At 54.4% G+C, this 27,987-nt stretch overlaps 1 protein-coding gene across 5 annotated transcripts in view; it reads right to left on the bottom strand.

Annotated features, from left to right (window-relative positions):
• Positions 1 to 934: 934 nt before the first annotated feature.
• Positions 935 to 27,987, bottom strand: part of LOC131505524 (solute carrier family 2, facilitated glucose transporter member 5) — a 28,138-nt gene continuing 1,085 nt past the window's right edge. Inside the window, exons 1-13 of one of the 5 annotated variants that reach the window (XM_058719205.1) lie at positions 23,386 to 23,740; positions 23,204 to 23,291; positions 13,701 to 13,799; positions 13,014 to 13,174; positions 10,159 to 10,283; positions 6,396 to 6,548; positions 4,109 to 4,234; positions 3,828 to 4,015; positions 3,626 to 3,736; positions 3,040 to 3,141; positions 2,376 to 2,451; positions 1,774 to 1,901; positions 935 to 1,668 (exon numbers count right to left, since the gene is read on the bottom strand). In XM_058719205.1, the coding sequence (XP_058575188.1) occupies positions 1,465 to 1,668; positions 1,774 to 1,901; positions 2,376 to 2,451; positions 3,040 to 3,141; positions 3,626 to 3,736; positions 3,828 to 4,015; positions 4,109 to 4,234; positions 6,396 to 6,548; positions 10,159 to 10,283; positions 13,014 to 13,174; positions 13,701 to 13,799; positions 23,204 to 23,233 (1,503 nt within the window). In that variant the 5' untranslated portion in view covers positions 23,234 to 23,291; positions 23,386 to 23,740 and the 3' untranslated portion in view covers positions 935 to 1,464. Of the gene's footprint in view, positions 1,669 to 1,773; positions 1,902 to 2,375; positions 2,452 to 3,039; positions 3,142 to 3,625; positions 3,737 to 3,827; positions 4,016 to 4,108; positions 4,235 to 6,395; positions 6,549 to 10,158; positions 10,284 to 13,003; positions 13,175 to 13,700; positions 13,800 to 13,952; positions 14,106 to 23,203; positions 23,292 to 23,385; positions 23,742 to 27,987 lie in introns of those variants that run through there. The other 4 variants (XM_058719206.1, XM_058719207.1, XM_058719208.1 and 1 more) reach the window with 4 other exon arrangements.

The following is a 27,987-nucleotide window of genomic DNA, read 5'->3' as shown; positions in this document are numbered from 1 at the left end:
ACAGTCGGTTAAGCGTCCGACTTCAGCCAGGTCACGATCTCGCGGTCTGTGAGTTCGAGCCCCGCGTCAGGCTCTGGGCTGATGGCTCGGAGCCGGGAGCCTGTTTCCGATTCTGTGTCTCCCTCTCTCTCTGCCCCTCCCCCGTTCATGCTCTGTCTCTCTCTGTCCCAAAAATAAATAAAAAACGTTGAAAAAATAAAAAAATAAAAAAAAAAAAATGACCGCGGAGATAATGCGGGCCAGCCGCTGATCGAAGCACCACACGCCTGTTATTTCAATCCCATAGCCACGTGAGACACTTGTTCTTGGCTCCATTTAATGGAAGAGGAAGCTGAGGAACAGAAAAGCTGAGTAAGTACCCACATTGCACCATTACTCAGCGGCAGGACCGAGGATGTGAGGTCCAGCCTCCCCCGGGCTAGAGGTTCCTTGATTCACACATCCGGCTGCACTGCCTCGGTGCCGAGAAATTCCGCGACTGTTTCCCGCACCCCCTTCCCACACAGGCACACGGTGTGGTCCAACCACAGCGGCGAACTGTTTACTTCTCCTCTAAGTTGTTTAGCTCATCACCTGAGGGATCCCCATTCCACCCCCACAAAAGCTGCTCCCATCCCAAGCACCCCCAGCCGGCCGTGGGTCTGCCTCCCTAACTCCCCGGAGCAGGTAGCAGGTCTCACATCCTACAGGTGGCCTCACCATCTCAGCTCCTGTTTCTTCCCTTCCAGCAAATACTGTCTGAGGGCCTCCTGCACGCCAGGCCGGGTCCAGGCAGCGGGATTCCGGGATAAGCAAAAGTGGCCGAACTCATGCTCTCAAGGGGCTGATGCTCCAGCAAGATCGAACTGCTCAAAGGAGCAGGGGCCCCCCTCACCCCCGCACACACACCCCTCCCGCGGCCTTCTCCCACCTGCTCACAAGAAAGAAGCGTGTCTTGGTAAAAGGGATCATACGTGTTCTATTGAGCATTCACAGGCAATGCCATTCACTGCCCTTCAGCAATATAATCCGGAATTAACAAGCTCCGACCCCATGGAAGTCTCCATAGGGACCTCCTTCGCAGCTTCTCAGACATCACACTTTCCAGGACTGGTGTTTCTGGAGACGGACCGGGCAAGAGGAAGAATTCCCCTGAACGCAGGCCTCCGGGTCCCCAGAAGACCCATGGATTTCAGAAGAGGTGTTTCTCTGGCCAGATGGGATTCTTTCCATCCCGCCACCACACTAATGATTTTTGTCGTGAGAACCGGCGTTGTCAGGACCTGACGGCTAGCCCAGCGCGGCGAGGGGCGCCTGCCCTCCCGTGACTCGGGGTTGACGGCGGTCATCCGGAGACAGAAGGCACAGCCCCGGTGCATTCCACCCCGGACGGCGCCTAGTCCCGCACGTTCACGGCTATTGGCCGGGACAAAAGCCCGGGAGGGAAGCCGGCGCAGACCCGCTCAGCAGGCTCCTTCCCTCGAGTTACTGCCCCCGAGTAGAGGGTGGAAATTCCTCCAGTTCCTCTTTTTCCGGGTGCACCTCTGACACATGATTCATCTTGGTGAAAATCCGATTGATCTCTATGAAGGTCTTGGCCTTGGTCTCGGGGACCACCAGGAAGGTGTAGATGGTCGTGAGAAGACAGATCACGCCGAAAATGACGAAGCTGTAGGCTCCGAGGCCCACCTGTGGGAAGGGCAAGTGGGGCTCACCTTCTCCAGAAGCTTCTCCCTTAACCGCGTGAGGATTTTGTGCAGGGGGCAGGGGGGAGGCGGGGCGGCTGGCACTCACTTGGACGAACGGGAAGATCAAGCCCACCGTGAAGTTGGAGAGCCAGTGCACGCTGCCCCCCACCATGAAGGCGGCCGGCCGGGAGGACTGCAGGAAGGTCTCCGTGATGAGCACCGCGGGGACGGGGCCTTGGGGGGCAGAGGGGGAAGGAGGAGGAGCTGTCTCCTCTGGAAGCAGGCAAGCCCGCCAAGGGTCCCGGAGGCCCTGCCGTGCGCGGGGCGCCCGAGGCATCCGGCCCGAGGAGCGGGGTGTCTCCGGGACTCCTGGGCTGGCGGAGAAGCAGCGCGAGAAGGCCAACAGCAAGAATATGGCACCACAGGTGACATCCTGTGATGTCCCTGAAAGGGGCCCGGGACCACCGCAAGGCTCTCTACGCCAATCGCACGGGGTAGCCTGTTTCAACCCACACGGCGAAGGCCGCTTTAGCGCGGTCATCTAATAACCCTCTGAGCAAACCCCTGCGCGACAGGAAGGCAGGGGGAGAGGCCATTCTGGGGCTGCATGAGGCCTCCAAGGAGCCTCTCCAGGGGACCCAAGCCAGAAGTTTCTGGTTCAGGAAAGGAGGAGACAAAACCAGGGAGAGCCAGCTCTAGGGAACATACTGGGCCCAAGGGCGTGTCCCACGACGTAGGCGATGATGCAGGCGATGCTGACATAAGGCATCCAGGATATTGTGTCCTGTGGGGGAGAGGACACTGGATCACACCTGGCAGGGCAGAGACGACCTGGGTGGGGCATCTTGGTCCCCAGGGGCTGTGGCCGGGCTGGGCAAGGAGGGCACCTGGCTCCCCAGCAGGCCGTGCCACCCGGATGCATCTGGGAAATCGGCCGGAAGTGGGCAGCGGGCTACTTAAATTTTTTTTTTTTTTTTTAACACTTATTCATTTTTGAGAGAGAGAGAGAGAAAGAGAGACAGAGCATGAGCGGGGTAGGAGCAGAGAGAAAGAGACAGACACAGACTCCGAAGCAGGCTCCAGGCTCCGAGCTGTCAGCACAGAGCCTGACGCGGGGCTCGAACCCATAGACCGCGAGATCACGACCCGAACTGAAGTCGGACACCCAACCGACTGAGCCACCCAGGCGCCCCGGCAGTGGGCTACTTAGACGTGGAGGCTCCCAGGGGGGCCCAGGGGACAGATGGTCCCCAGGCGTCTGATTCATCGTAGTTGCGAAAAGATCATGTTGGTCACTTTCCTTACCATGCGAGTGAGGGCTCAGCGGACGGACAGGGCGCTCCAGCCGCCACCACACCCCCCCCTTCCTCACCTGCAAGGCCAGGGCCGCCGTCAGCACGCAACAGGCCGTGAAGCAGACGGAGAAACCCAGAAGGAGCAGGAACCTTCGCCCCAAGAGCTCCACCACAAACACCTGCAGGGGAGGGGGCGGAGGGCAAGCAGGGAGGCTCAGCAGCCCCGCTAGACAGGAGGCCGCACCCCTGCTAGAGTCGCCTGCTCAGGAAGCCCTCCGCCCGTCTCCCAAACCCCCCTTCCGAAGGGGCAGCTGTGTGCCCGCCTGCCCGTGTGTCTGCCCCCCCAGCAGGCCACCGCCCTGCCCAGTCCAGGGCACAGGTAGTAACCACACATGGGACAGATGGGGGAAGAGCCACCTCACACGGCGGAAGCTTCTAGAGTGGAAGGCAGGGGGTCTCCATCTTGGGGGCGGGCACAGGCTGCCCCCCACTCCGAGAGACAGGCTGTCATCTGACAAGTGGCCCGGAGATGAGGAGACCAAGAGGCACGTCACCACCTCAGATCTGGCTCTTTCCTCAGCTAGGACGCCCCCCCCCCCCCCCCCCCGGCGAACACACACACACTCAAGATGCCCTCGTCCTTGGTGGCTGTCGGGGACTCACGGCACAGACGGTCATCAGCACGTTGACGGCCCCGGTGCCCACTGTCACGTACTGGACGTCATTCTCCTTCACCCCCGCGCTCAGGTAGATCTGGTCCGCATAGTAGTAGATCTGGAAGGCACCCCAGAGGCTGGCGGGGTGCTCGGGGCCCCCTGTGATGACGACAGCGCCCCGCCCAGCCCCCCCCCCCCGGCCCCCGTACCGCGTTCACCCCCGACAGCTGCTGGCCGCCCATGAGGACGATGACGGAGATGACCTGCCACCGCAGGGACCTCGTGCGGAACAGCTTCAGCACGGAGACGAAGCCCACGGCCCTCTCGGCCTCGTCCTCCTGCCGGATCTCCTCCATCTCGGGGCCCACGTCGTCCCAGCCACGCAGCCTCTTCAGCGCTAAGGGAGGGGAGCAGGGGGCCGGCTCAGGGGACCCTAACTTCCTGGAGCAGAGACGCCGCGGCCTCCGCCCCCTGCACGGTGGAGCCTTACCGGTTTGGGCAGCTACCTCGTCCTTCTTCTGAATCAGCAGGTACCGGGGGCTCTCGGGGAAAAATGGTAATAGTAGGAGCTGGAGAGCCGCGGGGACCCCAGTCACCCCGAGGAGGATCGGCCAGCCTGCAAGGAGGCCAGTGCTCAGGTGAGAGCTGCCTTCGTCCCTCCCCAGCCCCTCCCGCCCCGGAGCCCGGCCGGCTGCCCTGTCCCCTGACTCGACACAGAGCTGACGACACCCCACACCGTCCCGTGCTCTGACACAGCGCCCTGAATATGCGGGGCCACCAGGACGCCTGGTCTGGCAGGGTCGGAGCGGCACTGGTCACAGACACGGAAGCCGCAAGCAATGCCACGTCCACAGCACAGAGGGGCCACAGAAGCCACGGCGTAGCCATACGATAGAAGTCTGTACAAACCACGGCGGGAGCCCGTCCCCGAAACTCAGTGTCCGGTGCAACGATCTACACAATGGGGTCCAACTGGATGAAGTCCAGGAGCGGAAAATTAACTCTATCTTTGCAAAAGGTGGTAAAAAAAAAAAAAAAAAAACAACCATGGGGGGCGGGGGCGGTGCAAGGATGCGATGATGGTAACCGTCAGCACGGCGGCCCCCTGTGGGGGTGGGAAGGCCAGGGCTGAGGGCCGCAGCAGGCCTCGCCCTTCCCCTGCGGACTCTTAACCCAGTGTAATACAGGCGTGGACTCCGACCTAAGGCGATGGCCCCGTCACCCCCAGGGGGTCTCAGTCCTGATGTGGGAGAGGAATAAACAAAGAAGAGCCTCCTGTGTAGACATCATCTTTTCCAGGTCTTGTTTCGGCCTCTGACGCTTCCTCCTAAGAACACACGCCATGCGATGAGTTCAACTTCTGCCCTGCCCACCGCTCTGCCGGCTGGATCCTCTTTTTCCTGATCTCCTCCCCTCCCTTGACTCCAAATCCAGGGCCCGGCTAATCCTGGACCCTGTTTCCATCTGCTTTCCAAGAAGACCGGGATACCCGTTCTCAACCTCTGCTCCATGACCACCTGCCTCCTGTGCCAATGTTCTCTTGTGGGCTTCCTTCCTTCCTTGTTCTCTGAGCATCTAGCAGTATGCACATGCCAGGAGTTGAGCTGGAGAATAAGGCCAAGCCCCGCCCTCCACACTGTGTCCAGAGGAAGGACACCGACGACAAAATGGTCTCCATAAAGGATGGAGGGACAAATGAAATCCACACATTTGCGGTTCCCCGAACGTGGCAGGGAGATTCCACAGGTGTGCCCCATCTGCCCACGTCTGGAAGGCTGGTCCTACTCCCTCCGTCGGGCCCGCTCTGAGGCCCCCCTCGCTGGGCACACCAGAGAGCACTTCACCGACACCGGGGCTCTGAGGCTGCCCTGGGTCCTGCGGGTGTATAGGTGACATCACTGGGAGACAGGAACTTAGCCCCTGCCCTGGTCCCCGCTCCTTACGAGGGTGATTGGAAGGAAGACAGTGGTCGTTTCATGTGGAGCCCGGCCCAAGCCACCTGGATTTGTGTCCTAATGAGACCTTGGACCTGGTGTCCAACCTCTCTATGCCTCAGGTTCTGCATCTGGAAAACGGGTATAATGATAACACCTGCCTTACAGGACTATTTGGAGGATTAAATGGACTTCATCGAAAGACTTGGTGCCTGGCCCACCGTAAGCACTTTGTATGTTTTGGCTGGTGTTACCATTAATGGGGATTGCGAGACCAGAAGGGGGAGGTCATGCAGAAGCAGTGACAGTTACCAGTCACCGTGCACTTATGGTGTGCTGGGCCTGGGCTCCCGAGGAAAGTGGGGAGGCTCCAGAGTCAGGGTCTAGAAGGGGTACCGGCCCTGAGACTCACCATTTTACCCCTAGGGGGCTCCCTCTTTCCTGGTCTACAGAGTAGGACCGGCACAGGACCCCCCACCCTCCCAACGAGGCAGCAGCATGCTGGGAGGCTCGAGTGAGGCCTCAAGCACACTGGCGGTGGCCATTACCATGCCTCGGGCCCCTTGCTTGGCCACCACGCAAGCCAAGAGAAAGTCAGACAATGACACTTCCTGCTCACGCTAAAGCCCCCTCCTCTGTGTCCTAGGAGGGACTGGAAAATATTAGCCACATGGGCCCCGCCACCTTGTTCGGGGCCTGTTCTGTGCAAATACCACACCAACACCATGGGGCCAGGGCAGTGAGGCAAGGACACTTGCCTGGACACGACTGGAGAGGAAAGAGCAGCCCACAGAAACGTCCAGGCAGAAAGAGGGATGTGGTCCAGAGGCATCTTGAGCTTACCTTCTTCGCTCGCGAGGAGGCTCCGAAGGCCGAAGATCTGAGCCACGAGGATGCCGATGGTGATGAAGAGCTGAGGCACCACCCCGAGGCCCCCCCTCAGGTTTTTAGGGGCCAGCTCTCCCAGGTACATAGGGACAACATTGGAAGACAGACCTGGCAGGATTGAAGTGAAAACACCGTCAGGAAACATTAGTCTGACCGGGACAGGCTCTGTCTTCAAACACATTCATTTTTTTTTTTTTAATGTTTGTTTCTGAGTATGAGCAGGGGAGGGACAGAGAGAGAGAGAAGGAGGCACAGAATCTGAAGCAGGCTCCAGGCTCTGAGCCGTCAGCCCAGAGCCTGACGCGGGGCTCGAACTCACGGACCGCGAGATCGTGACCCAGGCTGAAGTCGGACGCTCAACCGACTGAGCCACCCAGGCGCCCCTCTGTTTAGTGTTTTAAAAGAGGCTCGCTGTTCACCAATTCTTTCCAGTTGTCACAGCAATATCAGCCCTGAGAAGTCTGGTGGAGGGGTCGGGGGAGACCCCGCAGGCCTAGTGCCCACAGGGCTGGGAAGAAGCAGGGGCCCTTGGGGGGCAGGCTCCATGGTCACCACTCAGGGGTCAGGGGGCGGGGGACGCTTCTCAGCGGCAAGTTCTTTTTCACTTGACCAGGGACAAAATTGAAAAGGCAAACCTCAGAAGGTTTGTGAGAGACGGGGTCCCCTTCCTGCCAGTGGGAAGCAATCTCTAACCTGTCTTAAAAGTGGCTCCACTGGTGGGGCACCTGCGTGGCTCAGTCGGTTAAACATCTGACTTCGGCTCAGGTCACGGTCTCACGGCTCATGGGTTCAAGCCCCACAGGGGGCTCTGTGCTGACAGCTCGGAGCCTGCGTGGGATTCTCTCTTTCTCCCTCTCTCTCTCTGCCCCTCGCTGATCCCTCAGGCCCTCTCTCATAAATAAATAAACAGACAAACAAACTCCACCGGGCAACCCCAGCTGCTGAAGTCAGAGAAAACAGCTTTTACATTGGAAATTCCTTCCATGAAAGCAGTTGGTCTTCTGGCCACACAAGTTGACTAAAAGCCAGTGAACTGTGTCTCAAGTCCTGCTCACGTCTGTTCCTGCGCCCCCCTTCTCGCCACACCCCCTTTGGGGGACCAGCTGCTCCCTTATTTTTTAGGGTGTCTGAGCAGCAGCTGCCGACTCACACACCGCCCAGAATTTCTCGGGAACCATGGGCAAGAATTCACTGCGAATGGATTATGCCTCCGTCCCTTCTCCAAGGGGGATCTGAGGACCTAGGAAACTCCCGACACCTTTTCAGGGGGCCTGTGAGGTCAAACCCATCTTCCAACAATCCTGAGATACTGCCTTGTATAGTGCCCACACGGTGGAGTGTTCCAGAGGCTCCCCACCGTGTGAGGTCATGGCCAGCAGAACACAGAAGCAGGTCTGAGAAGCCAGCCATCTTCTATGAGGCGGGACATTAAAGACATTTGTAAACCCGTGAAGCAATGCCACCCTTCTCGCTGAAACTCTTTGTTTCAGAATATACGCCTATTTTCACTGAGACGTGTGACAGGCTTATTGTTGCCGTTTAGATGAATTAAACGAACATTTCTTGGCTGCAATTTGTAAATGGTAGATATTGGCCAATACAACCCACACGAGCAAAAGCTCTTCGGGGCCCTCAATAATTTTAAGAGTGTAAAAAGGTCCTGAGGCAGCAACTCTTTCTGCCCATGGGTCCTGTCCCTGTGCTATAATAAAAACACCTAAGAGAAAGAGAGGGAGGGGGAGGGAAAGAGAAAGAAAGATAGAAAGAAAGAAAGAGAAAGAAAAGAGAAAAGAAAAGAAAGAAAAGAAAAGAAAAGAAAAGAAAGAAGATCCTGAGGCCAAAAAGTTTGAGAACCACGGACTTAGAAGTAATGCTTGTTTAAGAGTAAAGGTTGGGGTTTTGGTGATTTGTTAACTATTGGAGCCTAATATCTCCCTGTGGGAACCAACTCTGGAGTGCTGGACGGTCAAGAGAAAAGTGCCTGCCTGCACCTGTCCACTGCCGGTGACTTCCAGGAATCGTTTGTTTTTTTCTTTCTTTCCTTTTTTTAAATGTATTTATTTTGAGAGCGTGAGAGAGAGGGAATCCCAGGCAGCCTCTGCTGACAGTGCAGACCCTGACGCTAGGGCTCAAACTCACGAACCGTGAGATCATGACCATGATCGTGAGCCGAAGTCAAGAGTTGGACGCTGAACAACTGAGCCAGCCAGGCGCCCCGGAATCGTCTATTCTTTATTAGCGGAGCCCCGCTGCAGGGGGAGGTGGGAGGCGGGAGCAGGGCCAGACCAAGGTGGCAGAGACCCGTCCAGGCTCTCTCAGGGAAAGCAGTAGGGCGACGCTTGCCATGGGGCCCATCATTCCCTCCGGGACATGACCTCTTCTCTCTTCAGGGAGGCTGATTTCCTCTTTTGTCCCCCAGCCTCGCAGTTCCTTGCCATTTCCCCCAACACCGGGCTCCTCGCCCTCTCCCCCACCGCCCAGGAGGGCCAGCTGAGGGGTTTGCGGACATCAGGCCAAATCATCCGCTCACCCCATCCCCGTGTTTGGAGGCAGAAAATGAGAGTTGGTTGCCAATGCCAGGGCCGGGTGCAGGGTTGCTTGACGAGGCGCCCAGGATGCAGCCCTTTGGGGGCGCCCGCCCTGAAGGTGCACGGCCCTGAGGGCGGGTGTCCCACTTGCCCCCTCCAGCCCTGGGAAACACAGTCTACAAAAGAATGCCACGTGGGGGGAAGGCCACAGGCGTGGCTTTAACCACATCTTTTCGGTTGGAAGGAATCACGGGGGAGTTTTCTACGACCACCAGAGTGCGGCCCGGGGGGCCATAGCTCTGGAGGGTTTGCAAAGCAGCTCCGGGGGTTACGAGACCAGAGACCTCAGGCGAGTGAGTGTTACCCTCTTCAGCAGGTGGACCCTGGAGGAATAGGTGAAAAGAACCCCTAAAAATCCTTCTGCAAACTTCACATTCCCTCTAGAAGGTGACAGGTTGCTATCATTAACTCTTCTTGGGCGGAGGGATTCCTACATTAGATTGTTTCTCATGCGTTTTTGACCACGACCCATGGTAAAAATGGGGAGACACGTTTAACGTTGCAACCTGGTTCTCACCCACGTATACGGATAAGTCACCGAAACAAGTTTCCGAAGACCGCCCTTGCCCCTACTGCACACGACACAGTCTATACTCTGCCTAGAAAAAGAAAATGCTGGGGCACCTGGGTGACTCCGTCCGTCAAGCATCTGACTGGTGGTTTCGGCTCAGGTCATGATCTCACGGTTTGTGAGCTCGAGCCCCGCTTCGGGCAGGAGCCCCTCCCCCTCCCCCAAATAAATAAATAAACTTAAAAAGAGAAAAAGAAAAGGAAAAGCTGCTCACTAATCAGGGGCACCACACACTCACTGGCCCCACCTATAGCTGGGAAAACACGGAGATAGGAAAGGAAAGGAAAGGAAAGGAAAGGAAAGGAAAGGAAAGGAAAGGAAGTGCCCTTGCCAACAGGACTCTGGATTTCTGTCTTTCACAGAACAGCTCTCTTTGCAGGAAGCATCACAGCGAAGCTCGGTCCCTTGACTGCATCTGAGAAGTGTCGGGACAGAGGAACAGCTCGTGTCTATGTGCTTCAGCGGTTCCAGAACGATCCAGACCCCGGCGTCTGCCCCCGCCTCCCCCTCCTCCTCAATTATCCTGAATGACAGAGGTGTCGCACGTAGCACCGTTTACCTGCACACATTCCCACCAAAAGTCTGGACAAAATGATCATCTCGAAAGACCCGGCGACCTTGCTGCACCCCATTAAGACGGCAGGCACTATGGAAAAGATGTTGTTGAAGAGCAAGGTCCCTTTCCTGCCGAGGACGAAATCTTAGTTAGTTTGGGTTAAGGGTTCAGCTGTTGTCTTTGCAGATGTTCACCAAGGGTCTGCCCGGCTACAGCAGTGGCCTTTGCTGCTGTTTGACGCTGTGATGGAGACCGATGGAGGTCAAGTGCACAGCCTGCGGCGGGAACATTCTCTGTGGGAGCCAACGGCAATGACCACAGTGCAGAGCACGTCAGCGGTGGGGAGCAGAGGAAGAGGGCCGCCTGCTACGATACGCTGACGGGTTCCGGAAACCATACGCTCGCATGATTCTAGTGTAATCCTGCGGCTCAGATCAGGGAATGATATTAGAAGGATCGCATAGGCCAACCCCACTTAGACCACATAGAGGGAGAAGTCCTAAACGAAATAGTAGCAGATCGAATTCAACAGCATATATGCGAATCTTTCAATGTTAAAACACCACACCAGATAAAACGCCAGATCTCCCTGCGAAACACAGAATTATAACATTATTTTTAGAACTATAGAAGGCTATCCATGGGACTCCAGGTAGGGAAGGCCGTCTTCAGGCGCAAAAGTCAAGAACCGTAACCGAGAGTTAAATCTGACCACTCGAACGTTTAAACATCTCGTGTGAAAAAGATACTATGGATATGATTAAAAATAAAGCAACAGATTAAGATACTTGCCTGAAGTAACAGTTACTCGGGACATGCAGGGGGGTGAAATTTCCTCCCAGCTGTATAATCTTGGGTAAGTTACAGCATCTCTCTGTGCCTTGTTTTCTCATTTTAAAAAAGGAGATGATGGGGCTTTTGTAGGGATTAGGGGAATTAATAACCCTAAAGTCAACCCATCAGTCAACTGTTAGTTGCTACGGTTATTTCAGGAACAGGTTCTTCAGAAAACCACATTAATCACATTCTTTTTTTTTTTTTTTTTTAATGTTTATTTTTTAGAGAGATAGAGTGTGAGCAGGGGAGGGGCAGAGAGAGAGGGAGACACAGAACACGAAGCAGGCTCCAGGCTCCGAGCTGTCAGCCCAGAGCCCGACGCGGGGCTCGAACTCACGAACCAAGAGGTCATGACCTGAGCCCAAGTCAGATGCTCAACTGACTGAGCCCCCCAGGTGCCCCAAAAACTTATCACATTCCAAAGCAGAAAGCTGGACAAGTGACTGTCCGTTGCCTCCGTGGACCAAAACGGTAAGTCCTTCACTCGGAGGAGACTTGTCCTGCAGATCTGTGACCTCATTTGATGTCCTGGTCCCCGGGGCCCCTAGGGAGAACGGTTGAGTTCAACACCAACCTTCCAGGAAGGCCTTAGGATCTTAGATTCCCAAACCAGAGGTTGTATGTTGCTAGTTTCAGACTCTTTTTGAAAAATACTGGAGAAGGCACTGGGTTCTGGCCTTGATTCTCAACCTAGCAAGATCTGTGGTGAGAAGAGATCTTACCTGGCCGGCGTCTGTGTGCTCAGGGAAAGGGGGCTGGTGGGGAGGAGCTCTTTTTTTTTTTTTTTTTTTCAACGTTTATTTTTTTTAAATTTTTTTTTATTTTTGGGACAGAGAGAGACAGAGCATGAACGGGGGAGGGGCAGAGAGAGAGGGAGACACAGAATCGGAAACAGGCTCCAGGCTCCGAGCCATCAGCCCAGAGCCTGACGCGGGGCTCGAACTCACAGACCATGAGATCGTGACCTGGCTGAAGTCGGACGCTTAACCGACTGCGCCACCCAGGCGCCCCGGGGAGGAGCTCTTTAATAGTGTTCATAACAAGGCCTCTCTCTCATGCCCATGGAATTTACACAAGGGGGTGTGATGTCTTAAGGACCTTTTTTGGAATCAACTACGGAACGAGAATCTCTAATGTTTCTGGAACTGGGGGCAAAGATACAAGCTCAGCCCTTGACATCCAGAACACTCACGGTGAGAGGTGTCCTGGGTCTACAGGATTTCACAGTCGAGTGCCTGACATTAATCTCAGCCATTTCAGGGTTTTACAGGCATTTAATTTGGACCCAATTTAGCCTATTACTTGATCCCGAGGTGAAAGAACAGAGTAGTGAGTTTGTGTTAGTTTGGGAGGCAGGGCTTAAGAACACTTATGATCTACATCGGGATTGACACCTTGGCCATATTATCTGGTGTTTGACTCTTTTAAAGGCAAATAAAAAAGGGAGGGGATGCCTGGGTGGCTCAGTTGGTAAGCACCTGACTCTTGGTTTTGGCTCAGGTCACGATCTCACAATCTGTGAGTTCGAGCTCCGCGTCCGTGCTGACAGCACCGAGCCTGCTTGGGATTCTCTTTCTCCCTCTCTCTCTCTCTGCCCCTCCTCCGCTCCCACTCACGTACACCCTCTCTTTCAAAGTAAATAAACTTTAAAAAATCTTTAAAAAAATAAAATAAAGGCAAAACCAAAAAACAAACGAAGAGGGCAGAACTTGTTTTTGGTTTCTGGTAAGGAAAAGACCCGTAGGGCAAGAGAACAGAGAGAGGGAGTTCTGACCTCCCAAGCACTTTCTGGTCTTTCTGGGTCTGCCCCGGATTCTGACACCCATCGCTCCCACTTGTCGCCCCGAGATCCTGCTGCGTCCCCAGGTCAACATCTGGTCTTCTTAAGACCATATGAGACATCAGCAATCATCACAGCGGTTAGTACCTAGTTTTACAAACAGACAATTTCAGCTTGAGGCCTGCGTTTTAAACCGATGGGGTCTGGGAGCTATAGGAGTTGGAAACGCACCTTTCCTTACCTGCCAAAGTTATTCACCAGGGGGCCGACCATGAGGGACCCGACGAAGCCTCCGAAGGGAAACATGGACACGGAAACAGACCACAGCAACGTCAAGGCAAACTCGTCCATGTAGTCACTGTTCCGCTCATAGTAGGTCTTGTTGTAAAACGTTTTCATGAACTGTAGAACAAAGCAGAGCAGAGCGCCCGTGTACCTGGACCTGGCTTTGCAGACGGAAGCACCTACGCGGTCAGGCCGCCTGCTGGATGACCGGGGCCCAAGACGCCAACACCAGTCGGGGGAAGAAAGGGAGTAGGGACCAAGCAATTAGCAGGGCCGCCCGCGGGGAGGGCTGTCTGGGCCTCCGATGTGCACGCGGCCCAGGATGTTGTTAACTCCAGTCCTCCGGTCCTTTGCATGACCCCTGATCCTCCAGACTCGTCTGGGGAGCACGAGGCCACAGAAGACCAGAGCCCCCAGCCGCACCCCCGAGGCCAACCCCGGGGCACCCAGCCAGGCCTGGCGCTCCATGAGAAGCCAAGGCCGGGGCCGGGTTCATCCCCAAGGCCCTGGGCCGTGCGTCCCTGTTACCTGAAGACCCACTGTGTGCACCAGTGTACACTCACTACCACCTTGGTGGCTGCTCCAAAACCCCCTCCCGTTTACAGGGGGTGGGGGGCGTGTCTCATGCACCCCAACGACCTACCTGGGCAGGGGAGTTAATGACGGCCACGTTGTACCCATACTGGAAGGATGACCCAAAGGCAGCAATCAGCGTTGCCAGGCAAAGCACAAGGGTCAGCCTCTGCGGGAGGAGAGACCCTGACTTAGGTCACAGAAAGCAGCTGCGGTTCATGAGAACCCCTACTTTACCCTGAAGTCTTCTAGAAGGACGGGAGAGAATCCGAAGATCCTGAGTCTTTCGAGGGCGCCCTGTGCCTACTCTCTACTATCTAACCTGGCAGAAAAGCTTCCCTCCGGGTTCCTGGGAGGCTCAGTTGGTTAAGGGTCTGACTTCGGCTCAGGCTCACGTGAGTTCGGGCCCCGCGTCGGGCTCTGCGCTGACGGTGCGGGGCCTGCTTGGGATTCTCGCTCTCTCTGCCCCTCCCCTGCCAGTGCTTTCTCTCTCTCTCTCTCTCTCTCTCAAAATAAATAAATAACCTTAAAAAAAAAAAAGATTCCCTCAACCCCAACACTTAGAGCCAGTTAATTCTTTGCCCTGGGGGGCTGTCCTATATGCACTGGAGGGCCATCCCTCCCCTACCTGCGACAACCCAGAGTTCTCCAGGCACTATACATGTCCCACTGATTGGCCGGAAGGGGGTGGGGGGATGAGAATCGCTAGGTCAGAAAGACCCGGAAGGGTCATTTCCTCCAACACTGTAATGTCCGAATTGTTTCCTTAACATTCCTGACGTGTGGCTGTATTTGCTGACCGTAGCAAATTCACTCAGTACTGCCTTAAACACAAAGTCCCCTAAATATCGGGGAGGAGAGAAAGGGAAAAAAAAATTTTTTAATGTTTATTTACTTTTGAAAGAGAGAGAGAGAGAGACACGAAGGGATGAGTGGGGGAGGGGCAGAGAGAGGGAGACCTAGAATCTGAAAGAGGCTCCAGGCTGTCAGCACAGAGTCCGACACGGGGCTTGAACTCATGAACCGAGAGATCATGACCTGAGCCGAATTCGGACGCTTACCCGACTGAGCCACCCGGGTGCCCCAGAATGGGAAAGTTTTCATCGTTTATTTAGGGCCTCTGATTAACTTCCTTTAGCCTTTGGACTTTTGCTGTAACAGATGAAAGGCAGGGTGAAAAAATATATATATTTTTAAGTTTACTTATTTATTTTGAGAGAGACAGAAGGAGAGAGAGAGAGAATCCCAAGCAGGCTCTACGCTGTCAGCACAGAGCCCCACGTGGGGTTCGAGGTCACAAAAGGGTGAGACCGTGACCTGAGCTGAAATCGACAGCTGACGCTTAACCGACTGAGCCACCCAGGCGCCCGGGGAAAACATTTAAATACAGATTTCTGGGGCCTCTCACACACATGCATTCTGTGCTAACATTCCCCTTTCACCCACGAGGAAACTGAATACGCACAGAAGGCAATCTTTTCGACGACCAGAGGAAGGTCATTAGCAAAGTCATGGAAAGCCGGAGAAAAATCGAAGTGAAAAAAGCTTTTCTCTTGGAATCTACAGGTTTCATCTCGCACGTGTCCACTGCCACTTTCCAGCTTCATCGCTACAGTCTTCAGTTTCCTCATCTTCCAAAGGAGGGTCATAACACTCCCTCAGAGCCGTCGCAAGGTGTAATTACGAGAGCGGTTAGCCGTGGAGGTGAATCCACTGACTGGGGCCTGGATGGGGCTCTCGGAGGCGGCCGCTGAAGCACCTTCACGCACGTATTCCCACGGAGGCCCAGTCCAGGGGACACGTGCCCTCCCCGCCACTGGCAGGGCAGGGCCTCAGGTCTTCCTCTGGGTGCACCCCCCCCGCCGCCTAATCCAAAGAGGGTACCAGCTCTGCAGAGGGGTAAGTGAGGACCAGGGCAGGCAGAGAGCCGGTGGTCATTCCTGCCTTGTTGTGGTGCTCTGGGGAGCCCGAGCTGGTTAGCCCTCTGCACAGCAGGAGCCCCCAATAAATGAAACCTCACCCTCCTCCTCCCCCCACCAAATGGATTGAGGAATGGCTAATTCAGGAGCGGCTGGGTGGCTCAGTCCCTTAAGCACCTGACTCGATTTTGGCTCAGGCCGGGGTCTCAGGGACTATGGGATTGAGGTCTGCCAGCGCGGAGCCTGTGTGGGATTCTCTCTCTCCCTCTCTCTCTGCCCCCTCCCCTGCTCACTCGTGCTCTCTAATAAACATTTTAAAAGACGGTTAATTCAGCAGAAAGTTTCTGGTAAGCCAGGTAAGAGCCATGGGCTCTGGTTTCCAGTCTCCCTTAGTCCCCACCATCCCCCGGAGCCGGCGTGGGGCACAGGTGACAAAAGTGGGGGCGATGGCACCCAGGAGAGAAAGCGGGTTCCAGGGCTTCTGCCGCGCTGTCCTGTGACTTCTAAAGGCAGGGGGTGCGCAAGTAGGCACATCCACGTGCACACACCCCCACCGGAGACGCAGGACAGAGCGCTCTGGGCACTCACTCACTTCAACATGTGGAGCATCCAGACAGGGTTCTAAGTGCTGGGGATACAGTGGAGAACAAAACAAAGACCACTCCCCTATGACTGTTCTATTGTTTGATTTTGTGGCAGGAAGGGAGGAAGGAAGGAAGAAGAGAAAGAAAGAAAGGGAGGGAGGGAGGGGGGAAGGGAGGGAGGGAGGGAGGAAGGGAGGAAGGAAGGAAGGAAGAAGAGAAAGAAAGAAAGAAAGGGAGGGAGGGAGGGAGGGAGGAAGAAGAGAAGGAAAGAAAGAAAGACAGAAAGAAAGAAAGAAAGAAAGAAAGAAAGAAAGAAAGAAAGGGAGGGAGGGAGGAGGGGGGGAGGGAGGAAGGGAGGAAGGAAGGAAGGAAGGAAGAAGAGAAAGAAAGAAAGGGAGGGAGGGAGGGAGGGGGGAAGGGAGGGAGGAAGGGAGGGAGGGAGGAAGGAGGGGAGGGAGGGAAGAAGGAAGGGAGGAAGGAAGGAAGAAGAGAAAGAAAGAAAGGGAGGGAGGGAGGGAGGAAGAAGAGAAAGAAAGGGAGGGAGGAAGGGAGAAAGGAAGGAAGAAGAGAAAGAAAGAAAGAAAGGGGGGGAAGGAGGGAGGAAGGGAGGGAGGAAGGAACGGAGGGAGGGAGAAAGGGAGGGAGGAAGGAAGAAGAGAAGGAAAGAAAGGGGGGGAGGAGGGAGGAAGGGAGGGAGGGAGGGAGGGAGAAAGGGAGGGAGGGAGAAAGGGAGGGAGGAAGGAAGAAGAGAAGGAAAGAAAGGGAGGGAGGGAGGGAGGGGGGAAGGGAGGGAGGGAGGGAGAAAGGGAGGGAGGAAGGAAGAAGAGAAGGAAAGAAAGGGAGGGAGGGAGGAAGGGGGGAAGGGAGGAAGGAAGGAAGGAAGAAGAGAAAGAAAGAAAGAAAGGGAGGGAGGGAGGAGGGGGGAAGGAGGAAGGGAGGAAGGGAGGAAGGGAGGGAGGGAGGAAGGGACGGAGGGAGGAAGGGAGGAAGGAAGGAAGGAAGAAGAGAAAGAAAGAAAGGGAGGGAGGGAGGGGGGAAGGGAGGGAGAGAGGGAGGGAGGAAGGAGAGGAGGGAGGGAAGAAGGAAGGGAGGAAGGAAGGAAGGAAGAAGAGAAAGAAAGAAAGGGAAGGAGGGAGGAAGAAGAGAAAGAAAGAAAGGGAGGGAGGAAGGGAGGGGGGAAGGGAGGGAGGGAGGGAGGGAGGAAGGGAGGGAGGGAGGGAGGAAGGAAGAAGAGAAAGAAAGAAAGAAAGGGAGGGAGGGAGGAGGAGGGAAGGAGGAAGGGAGGGAGGGAGGAAGGGAGGAAGGGAGGGAGGGAGGAAGGGACGGAGGGAGGAAGGGAGGAAGGAAGGAAGGAAGGAAGAAGAGAAAGAAAGAAAGGGAGGGAGGGAGGGGGGAAGGGAGGGAGAGAGGGAGGGAGGAAGGAGGGGAGGGAGGGAAGAAGGAAGGGAGGAAGGAAGGAAGAAGAGAAAGAAAGAAAGGGAAGGAGGGAGGAAGAAGAGAAAGAAAGAAAGGGAGGGAGGAAGGGAGGGAGGAAGAAGAGAAAGAAAGAAAGGGAGGGAGGGAGGAAGGGAGGGGAGAAGGGAGGGAGGAAGGGAGGGAGGGAGGGAGGGACGGAGGAAGGGAGGGAGGGAGGGAGGGAGGAAGGAAGAAGAGAAAGAAAGAAAAGGAGGAAGAGAGGGAGGAAGGAAGGAAGAAGAGAAAGAAAGAAAGGGAGGGAGGGAGGAAGGGAGGGGGGAAGGGAGGGAGGAAGGGAGGGAGGGAGGGAGGGAGGGAGGGAGGAAGGAAGGGAGGGAGGGAGGAAGGAAGAAGAGAAAGAAAGAAAAGGAGGAAGAGAGGGAGGAAGGAAGGAAGAAGAGAAAGAAAGAAAGGGAGGGAGAAAGGGAGGGAGGGAGGAAGAAGAGAAAGAAAGGGAGGGAGGGAGGGAGGGAGGAGGAGAGAAGGAAGGAGAAAATTGATAAACAGTTTTCCTCTTTAATTCTCTTCCAGGTAAACGATGAACTAGAAACACAACAGGCTTCCCTCATTCTGCCAAGTGCAACTCTCGGCCACTTCCCACCTCGATGGGTCCTACGGCCTGGAGTCCGTGGCCAAGCGCTGCTGGGGGGCTGGCTGGTGCCCCAGAATGGGGGATGCTGGCGGGCACCGTGGACAGTCCGCGGCCCGACTGCCTCCGTGGGGTCCCAGTGAACGTGACCAGGAGGAACGCGGGTCGCAGATAGAATCTCTAAGCACAGAGCCTACGGTTTAACATCTAAGGTCCATCTTCCTCCTCGAGTTCAAGACGCGGCCACATTCTACAGACCCGTACGGGTCAAGGGGTTCCCCTCTGGGGAAACAGCAAAGCCATTCCGGGAGGTTCTCACTGACCTTGCCGGTCCGAATGCCTTCGTTCATTAAACAAAGTGGTTGACAGCTGACCGTAGTCCAGGTGCCACGCCAGTCTGGTGAGCAGATCAGCTGCCCTCCAACACCAGGGTCCAATGTGGAAGGCAGACGTTTAAAAAAATACATAATAGGGGCGCCCGGGTGGCTCAGTGGGTTGAGTGCCCGACTCTCGATTTAGGCTCAGGCCATGATCCCACGGTTGTGGGATCGAGCCCCGCGTCAGGCTCTGTGCTGATGTGCAGTCTGCTTAAGATTCTCTCTCCCTCTGCCCCTCTCCTCTGCTCTCACTCTAAAATAAAAAAATTGGGGTGCCTGGGTGACTCAGTTGGTAAAGCATCCGACTTCGGCTCAGGTCATGATCTCATGGTTCCTGAGGTCGAGCCCTGCATAGGGCTCTGTGCTGATGGCTCAGAGCCCGGAGCCTGCTTCAGATTCTGTGTCTCCCTCTCTCTCTGCCCCTCCCCCACTAGCACACACTCTCTCTCTCTCTTTCTCTCTCAAAGATAAATAAACATTAAAAAAAAGTTAAAATAAAAAAATTTTTAAATAAATAAAATAAACTGGGGTGCCCGAGTGGCTCATTTGGTTAAGTGTCCGACTCTTTTTAAAAAATAATTTTTAATCTTTCTTTATTTTTGAGAGAGAGAGAGAGAGAGAGAGCGTGAGCAGGGGAGGGACAGAGAGAGAGGGAGCCACAGAATCCGAAGCAGGCTCCAGGCTCCGAGCTGTCAGCACAGAGCCCGACGTGGGGCTCGAACTCATGAACTGCAAGATCATGACCTGAGCCGAAGTCGGACGCTCAACCGACTGAGCCACCCGGGCGTCCCACGTGTCTAACACTTAGTTTCAGCAAAGGTCATGGTCTCATGGTTCATGGGATTGAGCCCCACAGGGGGCTTTGCACAAGTGGGTGCAGAACCTGATTGGGATGCTCTTTCTGTCTCCCTTTCTCCACCCCTCCCCCACTGGCATTCATTCTCTCTCTCTCTCTCAAAAATAAACACACTTTTCTAGAAAGGAAAAAATAAAGATACAAAAGTACATAATAATTGAATAATTTAAATGAACTGTAACTTTACCATACTAAGTGTAACTGTAGTGAGCTCTACAAAGAAAACAAAACACAGCGCCCCCTCCCTAGTCTCAGCAAAGGGACTATATTTAAAAAGGCGTGGAAAAGAAAGCCAGGGTTTAAGCTTTCTTTCTTCTTCTTTTTTACTTTCCAGGAGGGAGGGAAAAAAAAAAAAAAAGACTTAGCACTGGGTTAGATTAGGGCATGAGGGAGAGCAAAGGATTCCAGGTCCCCCAGCAGCCTGTAAAAATGACGCATGGCCCGGTGGCCTTCAGACATGAGCCAGGGGGTTGGGGGGGGGGGGTCTCCTCAGAGGCCAAGGGGAGCCATGACTCAGCTCTGCTTTCTGGAGAAATCCCACATTCCTCACGCCCATAGTGAGCTGGCTTCCTGTTCCATAATGCTGAGTACCTTTTTGAGACTTAATAAAATAGCCACCTTCGAGGCCGGTCCTCCCGGGGCACAGTGTCATTCAAGGCCACTGAGAAAGGGAGCCCTGCCCAAACGGGGTCCCTTGGGGATTTTCTTCCAAGATCCATTCAGTAATCTCTGTTAGAACGCAAGCATCTCCAGAAAAGTTAGCTCCTATGAATTATTAACTCTTTGAGTCACTTTCTCACACTCCTGATCCCAAAGTTCAAACAGAAAGTGGGGCTTCGGTGGTGAGGGGACAGAGGAGAGGTGCCTTGTGCTGTGGCTGTGGTGGTTTAGAGCACAGTGGGGGCAGCCCGAGAGCCTGGGATCATCAGGTCCTGTGCTCCTGCGGCTGGCCGTGTGGCCTCGGGCCGGTCACTGAACTTCTGTGTCTCAGCTCCTTCACCTGTAAAATGGGGACAATGATACTCCCTCCCTCATAGGACTGAGGTGAAGAATGAAGGAGTTCTAAGAAAATGAGTTCTAAGAAAACCACTTGGAGCCCCGTCTGGCTTGTAGAAAGTGCCACCCACAGGTTTGCTATCATTATTATGAACAATGATAGAACCAGAGGGAAGTTACTATGATGCTAGATGTGTTGTTGATGGAGGCACACGCCCACAAGGATGTGTTTACAGGGCGCCTGGGAAGTTCAGTCAGTTAGGTGTCTGACTCTTGAGATCAGCTCGGGTCATGGTCTCATGGATGGTGAGTTCGAGCCCAACACTGGGCTCTGTGCTTACAGCATGGAGCTTGCTTGGGATTCTCTCCCTCTGTCTCTCTCTCTCTCTCTCTCTCTCTCTCTCTCTCTGTCTCTCTCAGCCCCTCTCCCACATGCGCTTGCTCTGTCTCTCAAAAATAGATAAATAAACTTCGGGCACTTGGGTGGCTCAGTCAGTTAAGCTTCCGACTTCAGCTCAGGTCACGATCTCACGGTTCGTGAGTTCGAGCCCCACGTCAGGCTCTCTGCTGTCTGCTTGGAGCCTGCTTTGGATCCTCTCTCTCTCTCTCTCTCTCTCTCTCTCTCTATCAAAAATAACATTAAAAATATTCTTAAACTATTAAAATAAATTAAATAAATAAATAAACTTAAAAAAAAAGAAAGAAAGGACACGTTTTCCGTTTCTAAAACACTTGGCATATTTTTTTTCCTTATCTATTTGTTCCCCCCTCCAGGCCAAGAGTACTTTTTCTGCGCAGAAAGTCCTTGATGCACATTGGTCAGATTCTGGTTTTTTCTCTTTACATATGAGGAACCCAAAGGCCACTGAGGTCATGGTCACACAGCCAATGGGGGGGAGGGTACAGAAAGCTGTACCCCGCCCCCCACCCCCCAGCCCAGCCCGCACAGCGCCAGCTTTCTGCAAGCTTCCCCGGGCTCCTGAATCCCCCCTGGACTTCACTTAAAGATCTGCGGGTTCTTGCAAGCAGCCATCAGGATTCTCAGGAAACCCAGCACCCGTCCTGGCTTTTGTCCAAAGGGTCAGGTCTGCCCTCAGGCAGCCGGGAAGGGGACACTTTCATCCCCCCTGACATTGGAGGGGCTTCCTTCCTCCCAGGGGGCAGGTGACTATAATCAGCCCCGACCTTTTGCATGTGACCGTTTTAACCATTTCCTTTCAAGATGGATTGCTGCTTTTCAGGGCCCACGATGCAGGGGCATTTCTGTTTTTCTGCAGCCTCACGTGGGGGGACCGTCAGGCAGTGCACCTCTCTTTGCGGAGAGGGCACAGATCACACCAGGGTCTCTCCTGACTCCCAAGCCCCTCCGGCCGTGTTCCCTCATAGCCCCTTTCCTATAAAATAGAGGGGCACCGCGCCTGAGAGGTCTAACACTTTCTTAGTTGCCGCGAGAGTCCACCAAGGTCCACGCGAAGGCACTCAGTAACCTCGAAAGCTCTCTCTCTCACGGGACAAGAGCACTCCTGGCATCTAACGAGTGGAGACCAGGGATGCTGCTGAAAATCCTGCCTTACGCAGGCCCGTCCCCCGTAGCACAGAATCATCCGGCGTCAAATGTCATTAGTGCCCTGCTCGAAAGGATGATCGAAAGCAATAACATTTATGGGGGAATCACTATGGGCCGGGTAATTTACATGCATTTCCCCATTTCACTGTTCCCGCAGCCCTATGAGGTGGTATGGTTATTATCCCCATTTCGCAGATGAGAACACTGAGGCACGGAACAGCGAAATAACTTGCCCAAGTTCCCACAGCTAGAATAGGATGGAACAGGAATGAAACCATCTCCCAAACACGCTCGGAACCTACAAGCTTCAGGGCGTGCTCCTGACCTGCCTGTGGACATGGTCTTCCGTCCAGGACGGATTAAATAATAACTTGCACAAATATGTGCCTCTGCCTCCATAAATACAAGCAAATGCTGCTGTGATGAATAAGACACAAATCCTTTCAAAGCATTCATAATACATTCCTATTATCTTTCTGTCGTTATGCATTTTCGTCAATCGAGGGAGTGGGGCGGTGCTGGGGGGGGGGGGGTGGAACGAGGTCCAGAAAAATCTGTCTCTGAAACAAGGGAATCTCCACTGCAGATTTGAATTCGATTTGGGTCTTGCACGGTCTTTTCCGAGCCCACCTTCTTCCCACGCTGGCCCAGCCGTGCGACTTGCTGAAAAGCCCAGTGAAAACCTTCTGAAGCCCAAATCAAAAGAAATCCAAAATCAGGGCCGCCTGGGTGGCTCAGTCGGTCAAGCCTCTGACCAGCTCAGGTCACAATCTCGCAGTTCATGGGTTTGAGCCTCGCGTGGGGCTCTGTGCTGACAGCTCAGAGCCTGGAGCCTGCTTCGGATTCAGTGTTTCCCTCTCTCTCTGCCCCTCCCCTGCTAGTGCGCTGTCTCAAAATAAATAAACGTTAAAAAAAAAATAAGCCACAAACCATGTACAAGGGCTTTTGCTGCTGGTTTCAGAATCCCTTCACCTCCAACTTTTAAGGGTAAGCCAGTTGGGACAAATTAACTCTTTGCGTCCCTTCCATTTGGTGACGGGGGCTTTTCAAGGCTGTTCCAGTAGAACGATCCCCAAATAATCTCTAAACTGAAATGTCTCTAAAGCTGGCCGCTAGTCCCTGTGCAAGTGAACTCTGAGGGGCAGGTTCCCTCCAATGGTCCACCCCCCCTACCCCTCCAGCAACGCTGAGCAGACTGTTCTAAGCTCCTTCCCCGGGGGGCCCGCTTACCCTTTCCTTCTTGGCCGGAACCTGCTCCATCCTGGCCCTGAAAGTGCGGCTTGCCCTTTACTTCCTTTCCGCCAGACTAACAAGTGCTCTGAATGGAGAACAGAAACATTCTGGCTGTACTTTGGCCACCAAGTCACAGCCAATAGCCTGTTTTTTTTACAGCCAGCCCGACACAGAATAACCCTTTCAGGAGTCCCGACGTGCGTCTTCTTTCCCCTTCTTTCTAAATTCAATGTCTGGGGTTTAGCTCAGCAAGAGGGTGCCCCCCGCCCCCGCCCCCCCGACGGCAGGCACAGCCTTCCCGACGGCGGTACTTCCTCACTGCGAAAGTCTCCACCAGGAGGCTCGTGATGCGAGGCCGGCAGGGTTATTTCTGTCACAAGCACACGGAAAGCCACCGGCCCCACGCCACTCCCGGTCCCACGAGGGCAAGAGATCGGGTCACAGGAGGTTTCTCAGAAGCGGTCCCTGAAAGGAAGCCTGCCGCAAACCTCTCCGAGAGAGTCAGCTCCCGCTCGAATACCCAGGCCACGCTGGCTCGGAGAGTTTCGGTTCCTTTGTAAGGAACCGAGTGTGTATGATGCGAAGTGTGTATAATCATTACTGCTCTAAAGGCAGTAGATAGTCCGGATGCCTTTATCTACAGGGCAGGGAAAGTGAGTCACAGCTGCTGCTGTGGGCCCTCCATGCGTGACCGAGGCCTCGGCCAGACCCCGTGCTCAGCACGGGTGCAGCTTCCGTGGAGCGAACCAGGACAAGGGGCCAAGATCCGGAGCTGAGTCCCACGTGGCCCGCAGGCTTTCATGTTTGCAAGATGTATTCCCCGTTTTATCTGCTGTGGGACAAATGCAGTGAATTCGGCCATTCCTTCCCCTGGTGCAGAAATCAAGTCAACCGGGAGCCCTCTGTGTGTTGGGCACTGTTCCTGCATCAGTAGCAAACTTGGGAATTGTGACCAGGGCTCCTGCATGCAGGAGACTGGGGGGGGGGGGGGGGAGAGGGGGTGACTGGAGGGGCCTCCGTGTGTGTGGGTTGGGGGGGTTCCCTAAGCCCCCCTCACAAGGGAGGATTGGCCATTTCTTCCCCACAATTTCACGTCCTGTCCTTTCTTTCTGGATCATAGCCACGGTTTCCAAAGAAGGTTTGGCAAGACCAGAGGTTTCCAGTCATTTCAAAGAGTTTTGGAAAATTCTCCAGAGAAAATGCACTTTAGGTGGGGGGAAAGAGGAGGAAGGACGCAAGCTGTGCAAAGAAAGAAACGGGCCGCAGTTTGCAATCCTGGCTCCCGGTGAGGCCCAGCCGCCCCTTGCCCTCCTGCGCGCTGAGCAGCGGTGGCACGGAGGTCCCTGTGCGGCTCCTTGACCTGCCCAGGTCGAGCCTGGTTCCTGCGGGTCCCCGGGTTTTGTGGGCACAGTTGGGTGTCACCAACGCCCCAGCACGGCCCGCGGAGGGGCTAGTGGCCAGGCCGCCCTTCACCCAGACCCCCCCTTGGGCTCGAAGGCTCCAGGCAGGTGCTGTGTCTCTGAGTGGTCCTTCCCTGCCCTGGGCCCAGCAGCCTGGGACCTCTGGTGGCCGTCTCGTTCCCCCCCGCCCCGCCATAGAGGGGCCCTGGGCTCCCAGGATCTGGGCACTCAGACAGGGGACTGGCCCAGGGGTCAGAGGCAGACCCCCCCCCCCCCCCCCCCCCCCCCCCCCCCCGCCTCAGGCTGACTTGGGGTGTGTGGCCTGAACTGCCCGCCCTGCAAGTGGTCTTTGTGGTTTTCTGAACTCTGGGTGGCGGTGGGGAGCCTCACTCCCCCTGCCCAGCCCCGGTCTGGGACCAGGAGAGGAACCTGCCACTTGAAGCCTATTTTCGCCATGGGTTTAAAATGACAGTAATGAGGGGCGCCTGGGTGGCGCAGTCGGTTAAGCGTCCGACTTCAGCCAGGTCACGATCTCGCGGTCCGTGAGTTCGAGCCCCGCGTCGGGCTCTGGGCTGATGGCTCGGAGCCTGGAGCCTGTTTCCGATTCTGTGTCTCCCTCTCTCTCTGCCCCTCCCCCGTTCATGCTCTGTCTCTCTCTGTCCCAAAAATAAATAAATTAAAAAAAAATAAATAAAAATAAAAAATAAAATAAAATAAAATAAAATGACAGTAATGAGCAACATTGATTAATCCATTGTGTATAGATATTTCCCAGAAAATACGTGTTTTGAAACTACCTCGAAGGAGAGCTAAGGAATCACATTTTAAGGGAAAGGGGACAGTTGCAGGGCCATAGTGGGTACTGGTGGGGCCTCTGACTCTCTCCCCCATCGTCCCTAAAGGTTGGTTCGTCACAGGGAAATTTATTAGGATTTTATCATTGAGGGAGAGAAGGACCCAAAGCCAATTTTCCTCTTTCTCAAGAAACAATGTGTATGTATTATTATTAGGTCTCCTCTGACCTCTCGCGATGCAGAAAGTACTCGTCAAGGATTCGGGCCTCAGATCTCAGTTCCCAAATTATTCTTACTCACATAAAATGTAAATGTTAGCACACAATTTTTTTAAAATGTTTTTATTTATTTTTGAGACAGAGAGAGACAGACCATGAGCAGGGGAGGGGCAGAGGGAGCGGGAGACACAGAATCCAAAGCAGGCTCTGGGCTCCGAGCTGGCAGCCCAGGGCCCGACGTGGGGCTCGAACCCACAAACTGTGAGATGGTGACCTGAGCTGAAAATGGATGCTTAACCGACCGAGCCACCCAGGCACCCCGGCCCTGTTATTTTTATGTACCACATAGAATGTGGGGTTCTTTGGGAACAGGTGTCAGCATCACAGCAGAGATGTCTGCGTGTGCCTCCGGGGGTACAAGATGAGGCCGTCTACCAGGTGTAGTGTGTATGGGGCTTGCTTCCTGGAGGGGCGGGAAGGGACCGGGTCGGGTCCATGCCAGCTTTAGATAAGGAGTAACTAACAGGTAACTAGCATGGATCTAGCCATCCAGGTGTTCCTTGGCTTTGCACAGGGCATTCTCGGTGCCGTGAGGGGAGGTGGGAGGGTGGTCCAGTCTGTTCACACAAGACGTCGAGCCCCGGGCCCAGGGGGGCCAACCGCCGCCACCCGTCAACTCTGCACCGTGGGTGGGAGGTGGAGGGAGAAAACTTACCCGGATCCAAGTTACCAAGTTACCTTTCTCGCTCCTTAAGCCAATTCTGAGTTCTGATATGGAACCTGGCTCAAGATGCTATCAGGTGTCCCCAGGGCGGGGAGGCTGCCCATCACACTCGGACACGCCTGGTGAATAAACTTGAAACTTTACAAGGTTCCTACGCGTTCTTTCCAAGAACAGAATTTGACCTTGCTTATCAGAGCTCACGTGCACAAACGGGTGTGTCCCCCAAGAATCACGGGCAGAAAGCGTGAAAGCCAGGTCCCGAGACTCCTCACGGACCCAAGTGGCTTCTCTTGCGTGTACGTTACCGTAGGTAGACAACTCTTGATTTTGGGGGTGTTTTTGTGTGTTTTGTCTTTTGGGTTTTATTTTCTGGTTTTTGTTTTTTGTTTTAGCTTGTTTTTAACGGCCATAAAAAAAATAACAAAGTATCCCATTTAAAAAAATACTTTATTTATTTTGAGAGAGGGAGAGAGAGAGAGAGAGAGAGAGAGACAGCGCACGTGGGCAAGGGGCAGAGAGAGGGAGACAGAGACTCCCATGCGGGCTCCACACCGTCAAGCACAGAGTCCTCCTGGGGCTCGAACTCACGACACCGTGAGATCGTGACCTGAGCTGAAACCGAAAATCGAACACTTAACCACCGGAGCCAACTCGGTGCCCCCCCAATTTCCCAAAGTACACTCTTCGCAAGTCTCCAAGCCATCGCGCGACGTGAGAGGAGCCAGGCACAAAAAGGTACACGTTAAACAATTCTGCTTATCGGAGAAGCCCCTACTAGGTGAGTCCCTAGAGACAGAAAGCAGGTGGGTGGTTGCCAGGGGCTGGGGGGAGAGGGAAATGGAGAAGGACGGCTTAATGGGGGTGGGATCTCCTTTGGGGGTGGGGATTAAAATGTTTCAGACCTAGCTGGAGTCGTGGTGATACAACCCTGCGAACGCGCTAAGTGCCACTGAATCGTGCACTTTAAAAAGGTCCATTTGGGGGGCACCTGTGTGGCTCCGTAGGTTACACATCTGACTCTTTTTTTTTTAATTTTTTTTTTTTTTTCAATGTTTTTTATTTATTTTTGGGACAGAGAGAGACAGAGCATGAACGGGGGAGGGGCAGAGAGAGAGGGAGACACAGAATCGGAAACAGGCTCCAGGCTCTGGGCCATCAGCCCAGAGCCTGACGCGGGGCTCGAACTCACAGACCGCGAGATCGTGACCTGGCTGAAGTCGGACGCTTAACCGACTGCGCCACCCAGGCGCCCCACACATCTGACTCTTGATTTCGGCTCAGGTCACGATCTCGCGGTCTGTGAGTTCGAGCCCCGCGTCAGGCTCTGTGCTGACAGCTCGGAGCCCGGAGCCTGCTTCGGATTCTGTGTCTCCCTCTCTCTCTGCCCCTCCCCAGCCCGTGTTCTGTCTCTCACTCTCTGTCAAAAATAAATAAACATTTAAAAAAAATTTTTTTTAATGTTAATTTATATCTGAGCCTACTTGGGACTCTCTGTCCCTCTCTCTGCCCCTCCCCGGCTTATGCACAGGCCCTCTCAAAAATAAATATTAAAAAAGATAAATAAATAAAAGGTTAATTTTGTTATGTGAATTTCACTTTAATAAAAGGGAATACTGAAATATCCTCTAATGATCTAACAGCTACC

Source organism: Neofelis nebulosa, chromosome 2 (assembly GCF_028018385.1).
Source record: "Neofelis nebulosa isolate mNeoNeb1 chromosome 2, mNeoNeb1.pri, whole genome shotgun sequence".
NCBI lineage: Eukaryota > Metazoa > Chordata > Mammalia > Carnivora > Felidae > Neofelis > Neofelis nebulosa.
Note: the sequence above shows the minus strand (reverse complement) of the source record. Positions and strands in the feature narration are given on the sequence as shown.